This window comes from Ooceraea biroi, chromosome 6 (genome assembly GCF_003672135.1).
Source record: "Ooceraea biroi isolate clonal line C1 chromosome 6, Obir_v5.4, whole genome shotgun sequence".
NCBI lineage: Eukaryota > Metazoa > Arthropoda > Insecta > Hymenoptera > Formicidae > Ooceraea > Ooceraea biroi.
Window position 1 is genome coordinate 2,282,594 of NC_039511.1, and position 18,961 is coordinate 2,301,554.

An 18,961-nucleotide genomic window follows, 5' to 3' on the forward strand; every position below is an offset into this window, starting at 1 on the left:
ATGAAAAATAATTCATGTCGTTCCAGTGAAGCTTCCAACGTGTCACGAACAATCGCGTTAACTCGATTCAGAGTCGCGCTATCGGCGCTTTTTAATCGCGCTATACGAAACAGAGAGATCGCGTGTTTCAGGCATTAAATCGAGCATTAAATCGAGCTCGCGATGTGCTAGAAAAAATTGAGTTACCCCGATTCGCCGTTCTCGCGACCGCCGTGATTTAATGCTCGCGGGGGTGCGTTGATAACGAGCACGTTTCGGGTACAACGCCACCGGCCGTCACACGTGGAGCTGGCGGTTATCAATAGCCGCTTGGCGCGTGCATTACATCTCGCAACGAAATGCGCTGCGCGCCGGTTGCATATCGATAAACCGCGCGGAAAAGTCTCGTTCGCTCGCTACGTTTACCTCGGCACGTACACGCGGATATTTGCCGCTGGTGTCCGGCAAACCGGGGAATTTCGAGGGTCACCTGGCACGTTAAACACGTACGTGCACGACACGTTTGCTCGGTAAACTCTGCAACGTATCGGCCTGCAGTCGCGCGAGACAATTGCAGCACTTCTTTCCCGGTCGGCCGGAACTCGTTCTCTGAATTTCTGAGCGAAACGGCTGGCGAACAGTGCAGTTTGCAGCGGACAAATATGTTTTACCGTCTCGTAACGTGCATTTTACCTCGTAGCGGAATGGCCTCGCAATATCGCATGGGCAATAAAGTCAGTTTATAAAATATCCCAATCGTTCGGCAATCGAATCAGAATTCTACTTCGTAGAATTTTATCGTTATGTTTTCTACATGGATTTTCTGAAATTTTCTATTTAATTATATTAACATGTTTTTTTTTACGTTATTTAATTTCTCTAGAAAAATTCTTTCCGTGTTTGTATTTTACATGTAAATACTTGGATTTCTGTTTCCGGCGAGATTTTAGCGCAAGTGCGCATTTGCGCCTCCCGCCTTACCGACGAAATTGCAAAGGTCACGAGCGCGGGCGAAAGTGCGTTTCCATCGTGCGCGCGAATGCATGAATGCTCCATTCATCGGACACCGAAGGATCCCCGTGAATGGCTGTCTCTCACGAGCGCAGATATCCGCGGGCAGATACCTGCGAGCGTTTTAATCGTCCGTGAATTTTCTCATTTGCCTTTTTCCTCACCCACGTGTTTACCACAGTACCGCTCATTCAGCCCATGGTGCACATCGCCTCTATCTCTTTCTCTCATCCTCGCGCAGAAATACCATCATTCGTTTCTCGAGCCGTGAAGAACATCCAAGAATAGCAGAAATTATCCAGAATGTTGCTAAATATCCCAAAACTTTTCTTCTTTTACAATGTTCTTGCACCGAGAAAAGGTCGAGTCAGCAAATCTTTGCTAGGGTGAACAGAATCCTCCCCAATTATTCAATAAAAATACTTCACATTCCAGACAAAACACTCCTGTAGACCGCACGTCGCGTCGACTCGACGCGACTCGTTTCAACCGCCAGATCACGCGCCAGACTAACCCCTCGGAGCTCAGCGGGAACTCACCCTGCTCTGCTTAGTGAGATTGGCGCCCATCGGCCGATGATTCCGCGTCGTGGCGCCGACGGCGACGTTGCGACCGGGGACGTCGTCGTCCACGGGACATCCCCCCTGTCTCGAGGGTGCAGAGGGGCCCACCCCCCTCGCGCCCGTTCCCCAAGTTGGGCGCACTCGCGTGGCCACCCTGCTGCTACTGCTGCTCGCCGGGCCCTCCACCGGTCCCTTTATTCCGAGTCGCGACGAGCCACCCCTGCACGACGTTCTTACACCGACAACACTACCACCACCACCACTGCTGCTACCACCAGCACCAACGACGACACCACTACCACTACTATCGACGGCGACACCACTGTTTGTACTACCACTGTTGCAGCTGCCGTCAGTGTTACGAGTATTGTCGTCGCAGCTGCTCTCTCGACCGGCACGACTACGACCACCACCGACTACGACGGCAACTGCACCCTCCTCCCTCGCCTCCGCCACCCCCGCGTCTTCCTTCGTCGACTCCGGCACCTCGGACAATGACAACGTGAACCCTCGAAACGCAAGCAACCCTAGCCAGCCAACCCCCTCGGAGCTGTCGTCGTCGCAGCTGTTTTCCGATCGCGTCGCGAGCTCAACGGAAGATTGGAAGTCTTCCAATGATGCCAAAAATATTTCTGAGTGATTTCTGTCACACTTAATTGTCGGAGTCACTATCCACCGTGATTGCTTCGTTAAGCTCGCGCGTATTTAGTTTGATTAAAATCGGATTCGCCAAGCTCGTCGAATCTACGCTAGTCCAAGCCGTTTTGCATCATAGGCCTCTCGAAGCAACCCTTAACAGGATACGTACAAAAGATATATCACGATTCTTTCGAGGTAGAGGATTCCGTGGCCCGCGTCCCCGCAGGACTAAGGCAACGTTCGCCTGATCTCGGCCAGGGCTCTTCGAGGACGACGTCAGGAAGATGATTCAGATCATTATCGCGCTCTGCGGCATCGGTATCGGGCGACCGGTCATCTCCGTGCCAGGAACATCCTCAGGAGGACACGCCACCCTCGTCCCGCTCGTCCTCGTCAACTTCCGCTTCGCACTTCGCCGACAGACATGTCTTCCGACTTCTCGATCTTCGTCATCCGCGTCGCGCGGCACCGACTCGCATCCTCGCAATTCGTGGTCGAGTCTATCAAGCAACAGCAACCGATCCACGTCGTTCTCGTCGTCGTCGCCGTCAGCGTCGTCGAGAGGAGCACGAAGAGACCACGTCGCGTCGCGACGCTTTCCGACCGACTGACGAACCCGTCGCCGTCGTCGATTAACCAGCGGCGGCAGCGATCGTCCTCTCTTCGTCCCCTTCGTCGGCTCTGACTCACCGTCGCAACCCTCGTGAGCGCAACTACGCGCATGTGCACAACCCTCCGCGCTTCCCCGCAGTCGCTCGCGTACACGCGCGCCTACGTGCGACCGCGTGCGGCCGACGAGGACTTCCGGCTGCACGTTTGCACGCCGAGTCTCGTCGTCGTCATCGTCGTCGTGCTGTGCTGTGCTGGACGTGTCTGGCTTGCGAAATTCTTGCGCGCTTGTACGCGTGAGGAACGGATGCTCGAATGATGAAGATATAGAAGACGTACGAGACGGTCAAGGCAAAACGAGATTTTCAAGGGTTGCAATCATTTTGAAAGTGACATGATTATCGGCGATTGTATTGGGTCGTCCGGAAAGTTCGTGCCGATTTTGAAGGAAAATTCAAAGGCAACATTTTTTTATGTCGATAAATATTTATTGTCTTATGTATGCACCGTTTTGTTTCACAACCTTTGTCCATCTTTCACGCAACTGGAAGATTCCATTCTCCCAGAACTTCTTAGGTTTCTCGGCGAAAAACTCCTCAAGGTGGTTTTTTATGTCGATCAAAGAGTTGAAGTTCTTGCCGCTAAGAGAATTTTGCAAAGACCTAAATAAGTGAAAGTCTAAAGGTGCAATGTCTGGTGAATACGGTGGGTGAGGTGGCACATCCCAGCCAAACTCTAACAATTTTTGTCGGGTAGTCAAAGAAACATGAGGTCTGGCATTGTCCTGATGGAACACGACGCCCTTCCTATCAGCTAATTCTGGACGTTTTTCCTGAATCGCTGTCTTTAATTCGTCCAGTTGCGAGCAGTACTTATCTGCATTTATCGTTTGGTTGTGTGGTAGGAGCTCATAATATAGGATTCCTTTCCAATCCCACCAGACACAGAGCATGACTTTTTTTGGATGAAGGCCGGCTTTCGGAGTGGTTAATGCTGGTTCATTTCGCTTACCCCAGGATCTTTTTCGTTCTACATTGTTGTAAATGATCCATTTTTCGTCACCCGTCACTAATTGCTTCAAAAATGGTACGTTTTCGTTGCGTTTGTACAGCGAGTCGCAGATGGAAATGCGATCCATTAAATTTTTTTCGGCCAAATTATGCGGAACCCATACATCATAGCGACTTACGTAACCAAGCTTCACTACATGATCGTGGACAGTTGTTTTCGATATTTTCAGTATCTCTGCTAATTCACGTGTCGTGTAGCGCGGGTTATTCTCGATCAGTGTCTTGATTTGGTCATCATCAGTAGTAGAGGGTCTGCCCGAGCGTTCTTGGTCTTTAAGGTTAAAATCACCAGCTCTAAACTTAGCGAACCACTTACGTACGGTTCTTTCAGCTAAAGCGCCTTCTCCGTAAACAGAACATATCGAATTTGTTGCTTGTGAGGCATTTTTGCCTTTCCGGTAATAGAAAAGCATCAAGTGTCTAAAATGTTCTTTGTTTTCTTCCATCTTCAAAAGAGTACAAAACTGACACGAATCAATTTATCTGAAACAACTTTTTTCCTAAAGATGCGTTGAAATATCACCTTTAAGCATATGTATATAAATCGTATGTTTTCAGTAACATTGATATATTCAGACATGTTCCAACGCCATCTATTAAAAATCGGCACGAACTTTCCGGACGACCCAATATTAGGGGTGTGATTTAGTTTTGAGGGTTTTTTTGCTCAAAAACGCATGTATTTAAATATGATAATGAATGAATACCTTAATCAAAATATTTTCCTTCGTTTTCTATAACTTTTTCCCATCTTTCTGGCAAGAGATGGATTCCACCACGATAAAATCACTCTTCTTTTCAGTTGATCCATTCGTCGACGAATTTTCGCACCTCTTCCAAATTATGAAAGTGTCTATCCTCTAAAGCGTGTTGCATCGACCGGAACAAATAATAATCGCATGGAGCAATGTCCGGAGAATACGCGGGGTGCGGTAAGACTTGCCATTCAAGCTCTAATAGTGTTTCTTTCACTGATAACGCAACGTCAGGTCGAGGGTTGTCACGAAGAAGAATCACTTTCCGTCGTTTACTCGCAATTGCTGGTCGTTTTTGGTCCAATGCTTGCTTCAACTTGTACAATTGGTGTCGATAACGATCAGCCGTGACAGTCTCATGCGGATTTAACAGCTCATAGTACACTATTACTTTTGAACCGTGAATATTGCGTCTCGGAGTGGATGTTGATGGTTCGCCTGGATCCACCCATGATTTTCTGCGTTTCGGATTATCAAAATAGATCCACTTTTCATCCCCAGTAACAATCCGAGACAAAAGACTCTTCTTTTTTTGCCTGGCGATCAACGAAATGCAAATGTTCAAATGGCACTTTCCGATAATTCATGTCGAACCCATTTCCCTTCTTTCTGAATTTTTCCCATTTCATGTAAATGTTTCGTAACTGTTGTACGATCAACATTTAATGCTCTGGCAAGTTCTGAAGTGGATTCTGTTGGATTTTCATCCAATAATGCTTGCAAATCTGCATTTTCAAGCTTGCTTGGTTGTCCCGAGCGTTCGTTGTCCTTCACATCAGTATCGCCACTTTTAAAGCGTCTAAACCAGTATTCACACGTCTTAATTGATGGTGATTCTGCGTCACCATAAGTTTCCACAAGAATTCTATAACCGTCAGCCGCAGTTTTCTTTTGATTAAAAAACAAAAGCAACGCATGTCGAAAATGCTAAAGAGCTTTCGGAAGTTGCATTTTTACGATGATATAAACACGACTGTTATTGCATCTATTGCTATAATGCTACTAAATGTCATGGATAATGTCAACACTGTAAGAAAGAACAGTTATCGGAAACAGCTATTGGAACAAACTGACACTACAGCCATCTGTTGCAAAACCCTCAAAACTAAATCACACTCCTAATACATATGCTTCTCTCAAAACTGTTATCTTGTTAATTGTGACATTGTAATATCATTAATTAATATTATTAATATTGTTAATATTACATCGCGTTAAGTATGATGTATCATATGCATTATACCTACGACACAATTATACATTATTAGTCTCATGTTACGACATCGCGAGCGATTCACTCGCAACGTGGTATCGCAATCCAATAAATCTGACGTCTGTGTAACGTTTTCTCTATTTTTCTTGCGGAGTAGTTTCCCTTTCAATTATCCGACTCGCCGGGAGACCTCGCGTTCGAAGCGATCGCTCAAAACGGGATGTCATGCAAATTCCAGGCTTCGCTCAAATTGCCCCGGGAAGCATCAACATTCAGACGACATACCATAGGCCCCTCGCGGGTTCCTGTATCGATAATACCGTGAGAGCTCGCGGGGTTCTCCTTTCATCCGGCTTGCCTAAGGTTTAGTCGATGGCAGAGCTTTCCAATAAACGGGAGAGATCTCGACTTTGTGACTGCTAGAAGACAGATAAGGTATGCCGAATGAACGTGGGAGGGTGAAGACCTTCCCCGGTAAGGACCTGCCCGCGGATCTCGTCCCAACCGCGCATATTAAATTGTTCGCCTCACAATGTCGGCCGCCACCGTGTTCCCCTTTCAACGAGGACGATTTTCACGATATTGGCAACCTGTTATAATAATATACCTTATACAGAGTGACTCGCGTAAAGTAAAGTCGAACGGACCAGCGAAAATGCGAAGCCTCGCGATAGCGAGTCACGATCGCTATTAGCCCGGACGTTATATATTGATACTGAGGGCTTGGGGATTGAACGATCAGTATCACTATGGTTTGAAAGCGAGGGTGACTTTATATATTTAAGAGAGAACGCTTTTCCTTTTTTTGTCCTAAATTAAAAAATTGCAAGTCACAGATCTTTCATAACTGGATTTTTTAATCATTCTTTTCTGGAAAAACATGTTACCTCACGGATACGTTAGCACGTACAAAAATTTCTTTAAAAATAATAAAATAGAAAAAAACATTGTTACCATCGAAATTGTTTTAAAAGTTATTTCACAGAGCGGCGACCGAAAAGGTGTATAAAAGCGCAAAAGAAAAATCGATAACGCGACAGGTTATTCCGGCGACGACTAACCCTTTCGTCGTCGTCGAGCAACTGTCGTTTCCCTAATTAATTAAATCGCACCCCCGCGTACCGTTCCATACGAGCCACCGTTACGGCCGGAGCCAAAGCGGGCATCGGTTTAAGTTTGATTGGCTCAATAATTACAACGAGACCAACCGTGCAAAGCTGTGCGCAATTACGACAGTGTCAGATATGTTAATGATCGCGCCAGGATAATTATCCGACGTACGATATGACGTTTAATCCTCTCTACTTTTTCCTGGCGTTTCGAGAAAATGTAAATTCGCGATTGCATTTACGTAACACAAAGACCGTGGAATAAAATTATATCACGTGTATTACACTCACTTGTCTTGCTGTGAATAAGTAAATATGTATATACGAATATGAAATATTCACTTTATGACACGCGAATCACATCCGTGACAATATTGTTCGAATCATCAGGCAATCAAGCCGCGATTAACATTGGAGATAACAGGAATCAGCGCGGTTTCAGACCGCTGTAACCTCAATCATGACTTTGTAATCTCGTTTACCGGCGCGCGCTTGTCTAATGAATTCATAACTTCGATTGCACCGTAATATCCCTCACGGCTAATCCGCTTTATGGCGTTTTAAAAGTGAATAGGGGCGCTAACGCGAGCACGACGTACAACGGAGCAGGTACTGGAAGTTTTGCGGAAATTCGACGTCTGAAAATTCTTCTTAAGCTGATTTTACGCGAGACGCTGCCACCGCTGTCGAGCCACCCCCGCTTGCCTGCGTTCACCCTCATGGCCGAGTCGACCCCGCGCGATGATTTATCCGCGGTAAGGCCTGCCTTCGAGGACCGTACTTTCATTTTTAACGTAATGTGAAAAATATTCGACCACCGTCGCGGCGGCGCTTTGAAAAAAATTCATAGCGCGTATTAAGGGATGCAAAGGGCTCAGGATACATATACATGAGAGATTATTTCTTTAAAGCGTGCAAGCGGTATGATACACAAAGGTAATTATGTGTTAATATTGGGGTGCTTTTATCGCTCGCTCGAGAGAGTAATTTTACTTATTTACTTTAAAAAATTGATATAATTGATTTTGTAAATTTTAAAAATTTGTGTCTCGAAGAATGGCCAATGTTTTCAAGTTCACATGAACGTTCCACGTTTTCAGTCAATGCTTGACGAAGTAACAATTGTTTACGATTGTTGCAACTTAGTTCGCTGTAATTTAATTCTTATCAACAACATGGAGACACTTTCACCGTTATTGGAAAAAGTGGAATCGGTAGAACTCGGTTCGTGCATTAGAGTGATCTACAGAATTAATCCTACTCTCGCGATCCTTCGTCCTTCCCGTATTCGCCTTGCGTGTGTGGTTGTAGTATCTGTTCATGGACTGCGCTATTTCGTGCAGCTCTCGAGAGGATGTCTACAGGGGTGGATTTCGCCATCCCCTATTAACCGCCCCTTCCTTTTTAAACAGATACATACACACGTTCGTGTACGCCCACCATGTCATCTTTGTGAGTATATAGGGTGTTGCAAAATCACTGACCTTAAATTTAGAGAACATGTACATCATCAAGCTACACCTGCATAATTAATTTCAATAATAACTTCTCCGAGAAATTTCAAGTTATATTTTCCTGGTGAAAAATGTGTCGAGATAACTTATTATTTGTTGCACCTTTTTAACATTCAGTGTGAGATGTGTTGGTAATTAAATCTCGAAATAAGATTTCAACTAGTAAAGCTCCATTCGAGTTCAAGTGAAAAATTGGATAGAACTTCGCGGGCAGTACACGATTCGCCTTCGATCGTTTGTAGATGATAATTCCCCGATGACTTAACTCGAACAAGCGAGAAGTCGATTTCCGATGGCCGAGTAAGAACCGGTCATTAAAATCACGAGCGGACATGTCGCGGAACACCCCATAGATATACGACGTGCACGGATGTGTGCCTTCACGGCAATTAGCATGCATCCAACAGAGCTTAGGGATCGCGGAGGGCGTTCGAATAATCCTGCGTGATCTACGCGCGTTTCCGATACCCATATGCAGCGTGTGTGCTTATGGTGCCGCCCGCCGCAAACCTCCCCCCTCGGTACAACAACCCCCCGTACACATGCGACCGGCGCTCGCATTATGGCGCTCGGCGGGCCCTTTGAATAATTTGCCCCTCGCGGGGCGCAGGGATGGTGGACAGTGGATACGTAGCTTTACTTGCCGGTCGGAAAAATCGATGAACCGTATCGGCCCCCCTCTCTCTCCCGCCCTTCCGTAACTGTCGTTTAATAACGACTCGCGCACGCGAGCCTCGGACTCGGATAACAGATTTATCGGCGGGAAATCGCGATAGTGCGCCGCGATGGCGTGCCAACGGTCCCCGATAATTAAATGATATTCTCGTGCAGGATGAATATGGCGGCGAATCGTGTTTAATTGGAAGGACAACTAGGGTCGAGGCCGGACACGCTCGTTTGCCGTACTGGAAGGTAGGATCGCTGCGGCAATTTCCCGGCTCGGTTACTGGCGCGCCGATACTTTTCTCGTCGATGTTTCTGATTGCGCGTCGCGGATAATCGAGGGAGATTCAAGTTACGGCTTCTCGCAGCGAAACATGAGGGGGTGAGGATACGATGACGTCTGGCAGGTGGAGAACGCTAGGGTGCACGAGCGAAGGACAGGTGCGAGGGGAAGGAGAACGAGAAGGAGACGGAATCTTGATTTGATATTCCGCATGAAGGAACTCTTCGTCGAGAAGCTTTTATACGCTCGACGCGAGCTTTTCAGCGTCTGCCGGAATACGAACGAGAACGGTTGCGCGACGATAACGCTGAGGAGCCTTTCGCTCGCATTGTGTTTGGGCGAACGTGGGACGGGGTGCGGCGTCAAGACGCCGTCGTGGATAATTAGCAAACTTATAATCAAGCTGGTTAACTTGGCAGAGGTTGACGGATCGAGGGTTTAGTCTTAACGTGGGTGTATTGTCGGTTCTCGATACTTATTTAAGATTATTTTAACTTCACCGAGAAGCCTTCGCAAATTGAAGCCATCTACGCTTGTCGTTATTACAAAATATTAATTAACTTGTTAGTCCATCGATTGCTGAGATTCTTTTATCAATATAGGACGCGTTTTATAAATTAATCATTTTTTTAGACTCAAAATAAATAATTCAAGTATTAAAAGAGACCTCTCCCCTTCTTCTTTCGTAATAATAATGTTCGCGTCAGCCCTTTACACGTGAAGCATAATCGCGCTTAATCTGGACATCGTTCTGATTTTATCGGTCTATTTGACACCTGCTGCGGAAGAATAATGGTCAATCCTGGATACGGGATCTGCGTCCTTCGGTGGGTCAGTGAGGCCAGAGAGCCCTTTCGTCCTTTGTTCCGAATGCTCGCCACCCTCCGGCCGACTCTCGTTCCGACTAATACGTCGGGCGGAAACGGCGCGCATTTTTGCGCGTGCGTTTCGACATTAATTAAAGGGATCGGGGCGCGGAGTGCGCCCTCCGATAAAAACCTTCCGCCGCGTACGCATAAAACCCCCGGGGGATGACGATGGGGGCGACGGGGTGCGGCCCGACGAGATAGCTGGAATATCGTGGAGTCGAGTGGTGGAGATATCGCGCGGGCTCTGCCTGAAATCTCGAGGTATAACGCGCATCATTATGGCAATCCGGGCATTATAGGGGCGAAAGCGGGATGGGTACTTATCCCACGGAATTCGGTGATTCGCTGGCACATTAGGATTGTTTAAATTATAATCAGCACTATTTTCAACCCCTTGACCCGCGGCGGTACGAATAGACTCGAGTAATCACGCGACGGCGGCATTACGTAATCACATTGCTCGAAAACTTAATTATCTTGATGCGAAAATGACAAGTATCATGAGCCAAAATTAATATAAAAATATTTAAAAATTCGCTGGTACGAGTTAACAAACATTGACTGTGCCATACTACGGTGTATTCCTAGGATTAAAGGATTTTGAAACAATATATTCTTATCTTCCTTTTAAAGTAACAGCCTGATTTATGGGACCGCCACAGATGCGTCCCCTTTATGTGTTCCCGTAAAGAGTATGTCGCGTTAGGGGGCAAGAAATCGTTGCGCAGATAGTCATTTAATTATGCAAGATAGTCCATTGTAGGCCACGGTTCAAAGTGCAAACTTGTGTTTCGATCAACCCAGTTATCGTAAACCGCAACACATCGCACGGCCCTGCTCTAACCCGACCTAGTCATCAGTCATTGCTTAGGCCTCGCAACCCTGATTCGGCCGATCAGAATGGGTTACTGGGGTACGGTTTAGAGCCTCGCGGGGATTTTACTCGCCGGCGCGAGGCACCTTGTTCCAATTAGTGTTCCGGTGTCGTGAAGCGCGGCCGCCCTAAAACCATCGCGCGGTTCGTCATTAATCCTCGTTTAGCGCGATCATCCAGATGACGGCGGTGCGTATCCCCGTTTAATTACGGCTTGAATTACAACTCCATCAGGCTCCACTCGAAATTACACGCGGCGCAAGATTAGATTCTGCGTCGATTTCTGCTGTTCCGCACGTCGACTTTGGATCCTTCTTGGATCTGGAAGAGGAGCGCCTTCTTGTCATCCGCTCGTGACTGAAGCATCATCAACGCGATCAAGCGAGATCGCTCTAAGAACGATCTGCCGTGTTTGAGGCTTTTACTAACGTCCCGTTTCTCGGCCGGGTTTCAAGCCGACGAGCCGCACGTGATGTCGAGGCAAATTACACGCGCGCCCCATCGCGCCGGTTCTGTAACGGACAAGCGCGTTACTCGTGCGTGTACACGCATGCACGGAATTGCCGATAATGAACGCAGGATGACGATCTGCGGCTAATCATCGCCCGGAGGAGTCGCCGAGACGTGAAGCGCTCACGCGCGTATCGCACGCTCGACCTCGCTCGCTACGCAACGGCGAAAACCCTTTGATCTGGCCGGTCGGCACAATGGCCAGTAACGTTTCGCCCTTGGTCCTTACATGCGCAACCGTGATTCAATGGATCGACACGAGCGTAAGAAGTCGGGACGCAACGGCGTAATTGCAATCTAGGAGATGAGACGAGCGACATGAAGGGAGAGATCGAATATCGATCGCATTTCAGCGCTACTTTACCAGCGTAACTTTACCTCGTTCTAACGTGAACATTACGCGACGTTTACGGCTCTCACGAGCAATGAATCTCCGTTAGTAAAAAACGAATGTTATAAAAATGTCCGTCTATGTTTAACGTTGGGGAAGTAACGCCGGGTATCAGATTTATTGCGTTTGCCGTGGTAATAAAAATAGATTTTCGCGACAAATCTGCATCCGTATCTGTCAAGTATTCTGAAAAATTTACTGCGATTTAAATGGGATGTAACATAGAACTGCGAAATAAAATTAAAGTCAACGTTATTCTCAAAGGGAGACCGGCGCAAAGAGTAAAAATAATTAATCGTACGAATCGCGGGGCGAACTGAGCTCGATAAATATGGAAATAAGCACGTTAAACGCTTAAGCTGCGTCGATAAAAATTTATGAGCACCCTTCGCGTTTTATAAAAGACGCGAGTCATGCGGAATAAAATTCGCGCAGCTGGCGAGTTTCTCGCGGTATTTGAAAGTAGTACGGCAAGGGATGTCGGCGTGCACAATCCTCTCTTTCTCCCTCCCTTCGCCTCATTCTGTCTCGTCTCGCTGCTGTTATGAGCTGACGACCACGCTTCGTAACGAGGAATTATTGCTGGAACCGACACCCGAGTCTGTACAGTACCCAACGAGCATGAATTTCACCCGATTATCCGATACGCGTGGCCCATGCTAAATACCAGGCTGCTGCAAGTGAAATAGTAGAAATCCATTAAACGGCTTTGCACGGCCGCTGCTGGATGTATCGGGTAGTGCGTTATTTCCTGATCCATCCGACGCGAGATCCGTACCCGTCAGATTGGAAAATTTTCGGCAGAAACTGCGAACTTTCTCATCTGGAATAAAACACTTGTACATGCTAACAAATTCTACATGCTTAAATCCATATAAATTTATATTAAACTTTGCATATGTGTATTTTTTACATTATCTATTAAAAATACTATGATGGACTAATTTTTTTAAATGTCTTTGATTCTCTTCAATTTTATATTAAAAGTCAAAATTGTATACTTTGCACTCCCGTCTGTGACTTCCTAAGCACATTGGTTCAAGTACTAATGAAGCATTGTTTTTCCCCAAGTACTGAGTATATCTCCTTTCACTACCCTTTCACGATAAACGAAAATCCGTCGCAAATTTCCGCGCGAGTGAAATAATACGCCTGGGTTATTGTAAAGAATCGGGCAATATCGGTTTCCCCCGGTGCGCGAGCCGGGCCACAATTTATGAAACACGGCGTGCGTGTGTGCGTGCGGTGGTTGAGTCTACTCCACCCCTGTTCGCTTCAACCCTTCTGCAAAATACCGCGGCCACTGTGTTTTTCCACCCTTCCGATCGTATTCTATCTCGCGGCCACAACCGCGTGTCGATTCATGCGCGGAAGCGTCCATGCACAAACACGTGCGCGGCCCGCTGCAATAAATATGTGTGAGTGATAGGAGATTAATCGCGCACCGTAAACAGAGATTACCTTCCAACGCGAATTAGCCTTAGCGGCCCGATGCGGAAGGATGGCCTCGCGGGAACAATGAAACCGTGCGCCGCGCAAAGCCGGGGATTTCAAAACAGAAATGCAACAACCGTTTGCGTTTTTAAATGTCTTCGTCTCTCGCAAAAATACACGCGCCATAAACGTAAAGGGTAACCAGAAAAACCTGGCAAATGTGTCACATGCGCTCGATGCAGAAAAGGACGTTTGTTCCTCCGCAAACAGTAAACTATTGGGTTGGCCAAAAAGTAATTGCGTTTCTTTCCAATAGATGGACATGCATGTCTTGAAATGTAACTAACTTCATTCTAAACCGCAAATTCATTATGTAGGTTAACAACTCACAGTTCAAGCTTGTTTTAGAAAAAGAAAGTACACGATTTCGTTAACAATTGTTTCTTTGCCGTCGATTTCAAAATGGAAAATCAAAAAGAACATTTTCCTCATATTTTGTTTTATTACTTCCGAAAAGGGAAAAACGCTGTGCAAGCTCATAAAAAGTTATGTCATGTATATGGCGAAGATGCTTTAAAACTGCGGCAGTGTCAAAATTGGTTTACTAAATTTCGATCTGCAGATTTTAATGTGAAAGATGCACCACGCTCAGGAAGGCCAATCGAAATTGATGATGACAAAATAAAGGCACTGATCGATTCCAATCGGCGTTTAACGACACGAGAGATTGCTGAGAATCTTAACATATCGAAATCGAGTGTTGAAAACCATTTAAAACGACTTGGATACATTAGTAAGCTCGATATTTGGGTACCACATGAGCTCAAAGAAATTCGTCTCACTAAGCGTATTGACATCTGCGATTCTCTTTTGAAACGTGAGGAAAATGATCGATTTTTGAAACGTATGATAACAGGCGACGAAAAATCGATCGTCTACAACAACGTCAAACGAAAAAGATCGTGGAGCAAGCGTGATGAACCTGCTCAAAGCACTTGAAAAGCAGATATTCACCAAAGAAAGATTATGCTGTCAGTCTGGTGGGACTTTAAAGGTATTGTGTATTTTGAGCTGCTTGCAAGGAATCAAACCATTAATTCAGACGTACACTGTCGTCAACTGGATAAATTAAATGATGCCATCAAACAGAAACGTCGAGAATTGGTGAATCGCAAAGGTGTTGTGTTTCACCACGATAACGCTAGACCACGTACAAGTTTGGTCACTCGTCAAAAATTGTTGCAGCTTGGATGGGATGTGTTACCATGATGTTACCACATCCACCATATTCGCCAGACCTGGCACCATCAGATTACCATTTGTTTCGTTCTTTGCAAAACGCCTTGAATGGTAAAACCTTGACTGCTGATGAGGATATCAAATCGTTGTTGGAATTGTTTTTTGCTGAAAAAGATAAGAACTTTTTTGAGCGCGGAATCATGAAGTTGCCTGAAAAATGGCAAAAGATAATCAAACAAAATGGACAATATATTGTTTAATAAAGTTTTTGTTTCCCATGAAAAATTCGCCTTTTATTTATATTAAAATAAACGCAATTACTTTTTGGCCAACCCAATAGAATCCTGGGGTAAAAGTTTAATCCTTTGTACCAATTTACCAATTTACGCCTGGTTAGATTAACGGGAATTAAAAGATAACACGTTAACGCTGTTAGCGCCTCGAGGTACTCGTAATTAACCATTTAATTAATTCATGACTGAATACTTTATTTGCATATACGAGCTGTTCTAAAATCGCCGATTTTCTGATAAATCCCATTGTTTTGCACTCTGAGACTCCGAAACACCCCATGTACGCTAAACCTCTCCGGAATAAAATTTCTCGCAGTCATTCCAGTCGAAGGGAGTCCCAGGATTACGACGGTCGCGTTCAGGATTGTTTTTTCCATGGCGTTAATGGTTGATGCCATCGAGTGCGTCTCGCGAGAGATTGTTTGCGACGCCGCGTCGCGACGCGTCGCGTCGCGGCGCCGTAAGATCCGGAGGGTAGAATTTTCCCGTCCTCTCGTTCGGCCCTTCGCGCACCCTCCGCCGGCCCACGCCCTCTCTCCTATCATTCATCCCTGACGCCTTCGAATTTACCTCGGCCGCCCCCGAGGGCTCTCTCGTATTGATATATCGTCGCGCTCGGATTCGCATTACACCTCGGAATCGCGTTGATCAATGTTTCGAGACCGACTCGGAAGAGCGCGGAGGCGCGCTCGCTGAAAGGCACACTTCCGAATCGTATCGAGTCTCGGAACTCGCCACGGATTATTGATTGCCGCGCACTCGTGCGCGATTTTCAGCCAAAGTCGTTAACCGTGTCCGGCAACTCGATATATCGCATTCTGTTAGGGAGATAGAAACGTGACAAGCGTGGTCTTAACATTAACAAAGAAATGGAAAAGAATTTGCACTTGTCACAGCCTTTTGAATTTATTGTCACGGATATCTTATGATTTTTTCATCAGCACTTCATAATCCCCTGTATTAATAAATCGCCGCATTAATATTTAACCATTCATCTCGCAGATTGATTATCGTCTCGACCGCGAGTTAATTCACGAGAGGCATTAGAATATAAACGAACGAGGGCGCGTCGGTCGTGGAATCCGCACATGCACAGCACTCGATTAGAATGTAAATCGCCAGAGAGGAAAGACCACCCTCCGCGCTCGCGCGCGCCGCGTTTTGATAGCGTTACACGGCGAGCAAGAAGGTCCTTTGTTGTCTCGGCGGTCGCTGTGTGGCACGAGGGGGTGTGGATCTCGTCGATGAATCGATGCTAACGGTGCGTGTGATACGAATCTGCATAACTAATCGTCGGCCTTTGCGCCGACGTTTTTCGGGCCCCGAATAACGTCGTTAGGTCTCCTTTGAGACACAAATTCGTGTCGGGAACTCGATTAGCAGCACGCCGCAAAGACGCGCCGGGCTCGGGGGATGTTTTGTCGACCGTGTCAACGTCGTTTGCATTTTCGTTCGCGGGATCTCCACAAGGCACACGCGATAGCGGGAGTAACCGCGAGTGCTGGATGCGCAACCGCGCGGAATAAAGTCGCGGCAGTCTCGAAGAAAAACGTGCTGCTCCGCCGGGATTTTCCGTACGACGTACGTCGTATCCACATGCAACGTATGATATAATGTGGGGTGAATAAGATTTTCTGTTTATTTCATGCGGGAACGACAGTGTCACGATACGCGTCGCTACAATGAAACGAGGAGATATTCGATAATACCTTGATGAATAATCAAACTTTGCTACGTCGGTTTTATAAAAATCCCTACGCTCTAGATACGCAAAGCTTTAATGTAAAAGGTTCATTAAGTTGTCAATTAAATGTTTCTGTAAGAAATTATTTTCGGTCAGAAAATATTAATACGGTTATTTATCGCTTTCAATATTTAGTTCGGAGACCATTTTATCCGTGATATATTGTTCCTACATTCTATTTTTAATATCAGCGAGACTTCTGCGGGTACCATCCGCGTTTACTGTTCCGCCAACGTAATCACACTTATCTCTTGTTACTGCGCCCGCGGCTGCCAGAAGTTACCGCAAGAATTACACGGGGCCGACGACCCCGACATGGGAATCCCCGCGTGTTCCCTGACTTTCGCAACGCAAACTTTTACAGGGTACTCAAACGACAAACCAAAAAATGGCACGCCACGTAACGATCTAATCCCGTGGAAGTCGCGTTTCGCTCGTCATGCGTACATATACACTCATGCCGGATGTCGGCCACAGAAATATTCCCGCATGATAAAAACAGAGGCAATTTGCCAAAACGTCGGCTTGATGGCCGCTCAACGGGCTCTCCCGCAGACAGGACCCTCCCTCTCGCCGCCCCCGTCTGAAACACGAGGGTTACGTCGCGCTCGGTACTTCGGAGGTTTTAGGGCTTTCGAGAAGGGCGGATAGGGTGCGGCTGAAGGAAGGTCGACGAGATACACGGGAGAACCGCCACCGTCGCCACCGACGCCACCCCGTGAGGCCGTGAGACGCCAAGAGGGTCCTGGGGCCCTCCAGGATACCTCAGGAGGAGGAAAGAGGGATGTAAATTGCTCGCGCGTACATTAGTCATCATCACTCGCAGCCCTCAGCTCAACTTTGTTCGAGAGAAGCGCCGGTCGCGATCCTCGTCCCTCCTCGCTTCCTCCCTCCCGTACCCCATCTTGGTCTCTTTAGCCTTTTCCGCATCCACCTCTTGCTCGTCGTCGTCTTTTCACGTTGTGCTTGGTTTCCTTGTCGGTCCCACCCCATCAATCGCCGCCATCCCTTCTTTTATACTTGCACTTTCGTGACACTTTCTTCCAGCTGCAGCGAGCGCGAGCACTTCTTCACGGAAATTCCTGGGGGTATTTCCCGGGTCTAATTAGGATCTTTGATTTGTCAGATCTGTTTTAGAACTTTGCGCGCAAGTTTGAGACATCTTTAATCTCTCTGCAGAACGTTAAAATAAAATATGTCAATTTGAAATCATAACTTATATCAATATACGTCAATACTCACGTCGAAAGTTTTCTATATTTACTGTCTAATTATTTAAGCTTTCGCAACCTGTTTTCAAGATATTTTCAGAAATTAGTAAATTTCGGATGCACGCGCGTACGTCATCCTGCATCGTGAACATCCTTGGACGAGTTGTAACTGCGGCGTTAATTTATTCGACGTCTACGATCTATGTTACGTGGCTTTTCTCCTCGGGAACGGAATTTCCCTCCTGTCTTGCCATCATTCCTGCCCTGTGCGCCGGCGGATAAACGACGCTTGTCTAACTTCCATAGAAATACATTTCAACGGGAAGGGAATTGCTAACAAGTTGCACGCCAGGCACCCGCTGAAGTTTCGTTTTGCCCTGATCGTCTTTGGAACACGTGGCGTTCTCGTCTGATACGAGATCCGCTCCGGCTTTTTGGAATATTAATTTACGAAGTTCGTAATCTACCCGTAGGAAAAATCGCGTCGCGACGCACAATATCAAAATGAGACGAAAGTAACATGGTCCACGTGTCTATTTTTGTATAAAACATTTTTCACTTATTATAAGTAAACTGACATGACAATTATTTAAAGAAGATATTAACCGCGCCGATATCTCTCCGGGAAAAGTATTTTTATCGACGTTCTACGTTTTCCAGAATTTCTAAAAGATGCTCAATATTTTTATTGAATATCGTTTCTCTCGGCCGCGCTAATTAATCTTTAATAGAATCCTGAAGCTGAGCTATTCGAGCGATTGTTCGTCGACTGATCGAGATTGACATTAATAATTACCGAGAGTAAACGCGCGCTTCCGGATCCCCGCAGGTGCAAACACAATGTTAATTAATCGCTCCCGGCATTCGCGTAAGTGCCCGACGCAAAAATCTCTTCATTATAACTTTTGCGAGATTTCGAAGCGACGAAGGAGCAGAAGGATGAAGTGACTGCCGGGAAGAGCAAGCGGGATCGCTTTCTTCCACCGGG

General features: G+C 46.4%; 1 protein-coding gene across 10 annotated transcripts in view; it reads right to left on the reverse strand.

Moving 5' to 3' along the window:
* Positions 1-18,961, reverse strand: part of LOC105276380 — a 213,042-nt gene that overhangs the window by 23,003 nt on the left and 171,078 nt on the right. Inside the window, exon 1 of one of the 10 annotated variants that reach the window (XM_026970620.1) lies at positions 1,530-2,772. The exons of the other annotated variants lie outside the window; for them this stretch is intronic. Within the exon in view, the coding sequence (XP_026826421.1) occupies positions 1,530-1,559 (30 nt within the window). The 5' untranslated portion in view covers positions 1,560-2,772. Of the gene's footprint in view, positions 1-1,529; positions 2,773-18,961 lie in introns of those variants that run through there. 10 annotated transcript variants of the gene reach the window in all.